Source organism: Buceros rhinoceros, unplaced genomic scaffold (assembly GCF_000710305.1).
Source record: "Buceros rhinoceros silvestris isolate BGI_N320 unplaced genomic scaffold, ASM71030v1 scaffold41434, whole genome shotgun sequence".
Classification (NCBI taxonomy): domain Eukaryota; kingdom Metazoa; phylum Chordata; class Aves; order Bucerotiformes; family Bucerotidae; genus Buceros; species Buceros rhinoceros.
Window position 1 is genome coordinate 12,122 of NW_010407302.1, and position 3,286 is coordinate 15,407.

At 46.3% G+C, this 3,286-nt stretch overlaps 1 protein-coding gene across 2 annotated transcripts in view; it reads right to left on the reverse strand.

Moving 5' to 3' along the window:
- Positions 1 to 329: 329 nt before the first annotated feature.
- Positions 330 to 3,286, reverse strand: part of ACSL3 (acyl-CoA synthetase long-chain family member 3) — a 21,044-nt gene continuing 18,087 nt past the window's right edge. For both annotated transcript variants that reach the window (XM_010134412.1, XM_010134413.1), the window contains 2 exons: positions 1,565 to 1,722; positions 330 to 641 (listed from right to left, as the gene is read on the reverse strand). In XM_010134412.1, coding sequence (XP_010132714.1) covers positions 478 to 641; positions 1,565 to 1,722 — 322 coding nt within the window. In that variant the 3' untranslated portion in view covers positions 330 to 477. The remainder of the gene's footprint in view (positions 642 to 1,564; positions 1,723 to 3,286) is intronic.

Here is a 3,286-nt window from a genome sequence, read left to right on the forward strand (position 1 = left end):
AGCAGCACATCACCCAGTCCCCTGCTCAACGAGCATCTCCAAGGTACAGAGTGTCACCACATCGATACCTTCATCTTTAAATAATACAGTAAAAAAAGGCCCCCAGTACAACCATTCCTTACAGAGCCAAGTTCGCTCTATGTACATCCCGATTTTAAAGATACAAATAAAACATTGTACAGGATTTATAAATGTCGTAAAAACTTGAGGCTTCGGAATCGCGCTTTCCCAAGAAGACTGGGGAAAAGCCACCGACTGACAAGGTAGCAGAGAAAACCGGGAAAAAGGAGACGGACACAAGTTTGCTGCCGGAACATTTTACTCGACCTGCCGGTCATCACGGTGACACGATGGGAAAGAAGCTGCGAACGAGGAACGGTGGGTCTGAGGGTCGATCTCAAGTGTCGAGACAGGCGATTCAAGTATTTCTTATTTGATCCAAGCTCGTCGTAGCAAAGTGGTGCAGAAAAAAAAGGGCTATTTTACATTTTTCCCATACATTCGGTCTATGTCCGTTTGATAGTACGCCATCAGCTCTTTGCGTTTCAGTTTGAACGCGTCTGTCACTAGACCAGTCTCGGGGGTCCATGGATCGGGGCTCAAACGAATTTTTACTGGTATTTCGAACTTCTCCAGGTTAGCTGTAAAAAGAAACATTTTTAATACAAAAAGACAAAAGCAATCATACAGATGGGCAATAGGAAAAAAGTCTATTTTCAGGTTAAAAAATATTGCATAAATGTGTAATTATCCAAAGCAATCGGCTGTTTTTAGGCTTTTCCACACCTTTTACTCCCCTTGACGTTAACCACTGAGTTTGGTGGGGTTTGTTTTGCAATTTAGCACTAAACATCATAATAGTACGTTAAAAGTAAAGCCTGATACCAAAGTGAAAACCAAAACCAACTAGAAAAAAAACAAAAAATGTATAAAAATGCCTCAGGATTAAATTCAAGTATTCTGCTTCAATCTGAACGACGTTATTTAATTCTCTTCAGAAAAGTCAGTGCTGCACTGCAGTGACTGTCCACGCAGGGGCTGCTGTGACAGGACGAGGGGTGATGGTTAAACTGAAACAGGGAGATTCAGACCAGAGAGAAGGAAGAAATGTTTGACCCTGAGGGTGGTGAGACCCTGGCCCAGGTTGCCCCGAGAGGTGGGAGAAGCCCCATCCCTGGCACCATCCCAGGTCAGGTTGGCCCTTGGGGCTCTGAGCACCCTGCTCTGGGTGCAGATGTCCCTGCTCCCTGCAGGGGGTTGGACTGGGTGAGCTTCAAGGTCCCTTCAACCCAAACCAGTCTGTGATTCTACATGCAGGGTGAACTGTGCCTGCTATACTTGCCCTGGTTCTATAATTTTTCCTTTTAAAAAAAAAAAAAAACCCAAAAGGAAAAAGTTACATGACCCAAAAGGACTGACCTAACTTAGGTTTTATTGTTGGGTTTTTATGTATGAAAATGTCACATCACGCTCTATGGAATACACACGCTCAAGTTAACATTTGGAGGGCTGTCTCATAGACAGTGAGGTCCACAAAGTTTCTTCCACCTTCCCAGCGCCTCACCTGCCAGGGCGGCCTCAGCTAGCACCTTCAGGACCTCTTTCTCCATCTCAGGGCTGTTACAGATCTCTTCCCAGGTTCCTTTAAATCCTTTCTTTCGAGCTAGTTCCACAAGCTCCTTTTGGTTTGGCACAACAAATCCAATGACGTAAGAATGGAAACTGAGAAGTACAATGTGCTTTAGTATGAATTTTGTAAAGTTCACAAGTCTTCCAAGATAACATTTCACACTGGGGGGTTCACTTCATACAGAGATATTGCTCTGAACAGTTGGCTTTTATTCACCTGACAGGTATTCCAGATCATTCAGACGGTGTCACATTTCGGGAAACCTGAGCAGAACCTCCACTCTGCACGTTCCAACAAAGTCAACTGCAGAAACAGGAAGCTGAAAGGCCTCTCTGAGGATCCCCTCACTCATTCCCCTGCCAGGAAACCAGGTCAGCTACATCTAACAGATGTTTGTCCAACCTGTTCTTTAACATCAGGCCAACACTAACGCCAGCGCGTCACTGCTCCTAGCAGCGGTAAGCTGTTGCTGATGGCTGCTCCTGACTCCCTCTCTGCAGAGTACATTGGTTGTATTGTCACACAGCCAACAGTCAGACATTCCTCTCCTTCCACAGAAGCCATTTATTCATTCAGACTGTTACTGTTTTTTTTCCTTCTCACCTTTCTAATCTTCCTTAAGTTTCCTTAAAGCATCTGCTGCTTCCAAGCAAACCTCCACCTAGCCAAGCTTGCTCTGTACTCTCATCCTGTCCTCTGCTGTACCCTTGCTCTTGTCCCATCTTAACCACCCACAGATTTATTAAACTTTTCCAGCTCTTTCCCCAGAGAGACCCATCGTTAGTGCAAAATGCAGAACTCTCACCCCACTACGGAGATGACTGTGGCTTATTGTTTAAGGTCTCCATGGTACCGTTAAGCACTAACCCCAAACACCCTCTTGGTGCCTGTACACAGCCATTTCTGTGTGGTTGCTGGTGTGAATTGTACCAGGCACCTGAGAGCAGCCAGGGAGGCTCCACAAAGGTCCATCACAAACACTGGCACCATCTGCCGACAAGCTCTGCTTGTTGGCTGACTGGAAACCGTGCTCACTTTTCTCTAACTGACAATGTGCTTACAGAAACACTTCAGAGTAGCCACAGCATCACTTGCTGCTGGCACCTCACCTTCTTTCTGTCTTTGCCTCTCTAGTATTTTTTCAGCCCCACACAAGCTCGTGCTATACTCTGCCCTGAACCCTAATTCCCTCTGGACAAACGTGTTTGTCTGACAAGGCTTTTTCCTGCGAAGAGCACCTTGGAGCTCACAGCTCCTGGAATGTGGAGCTCTATTCCGCACTGCTGAGTGAAACTTTCTCCTGCTGCAGTTCCAGTGCTAAAGCAGCATGTGTCTTGAGAAGTATCCTGAAGGCCACATCTCTCTGGAGCAACTACTTCCCTCTCCACTGCTGCTCCTCCTGCAGAGCTTTTGGCTTTGCTAGCTTCTGCAGTCTTGGGGGTCATAACAACAGCATGAAGTAAGAAATTTCCAGAGTCTGGAAATCCTCAGTCATCTCCATGCCAAAACATCTCTACACTAGGCATCCTCATTTCCCTGCTGTGCTTAAGGTCCTACCCAAGTACAGCCCTCAGACCTATGGTAGAGGGACACAGACAGTGATACCCACACGTAGTACCACCGCTGCTATTCTGTGAAGTCTCCCCTTGAGCTTCC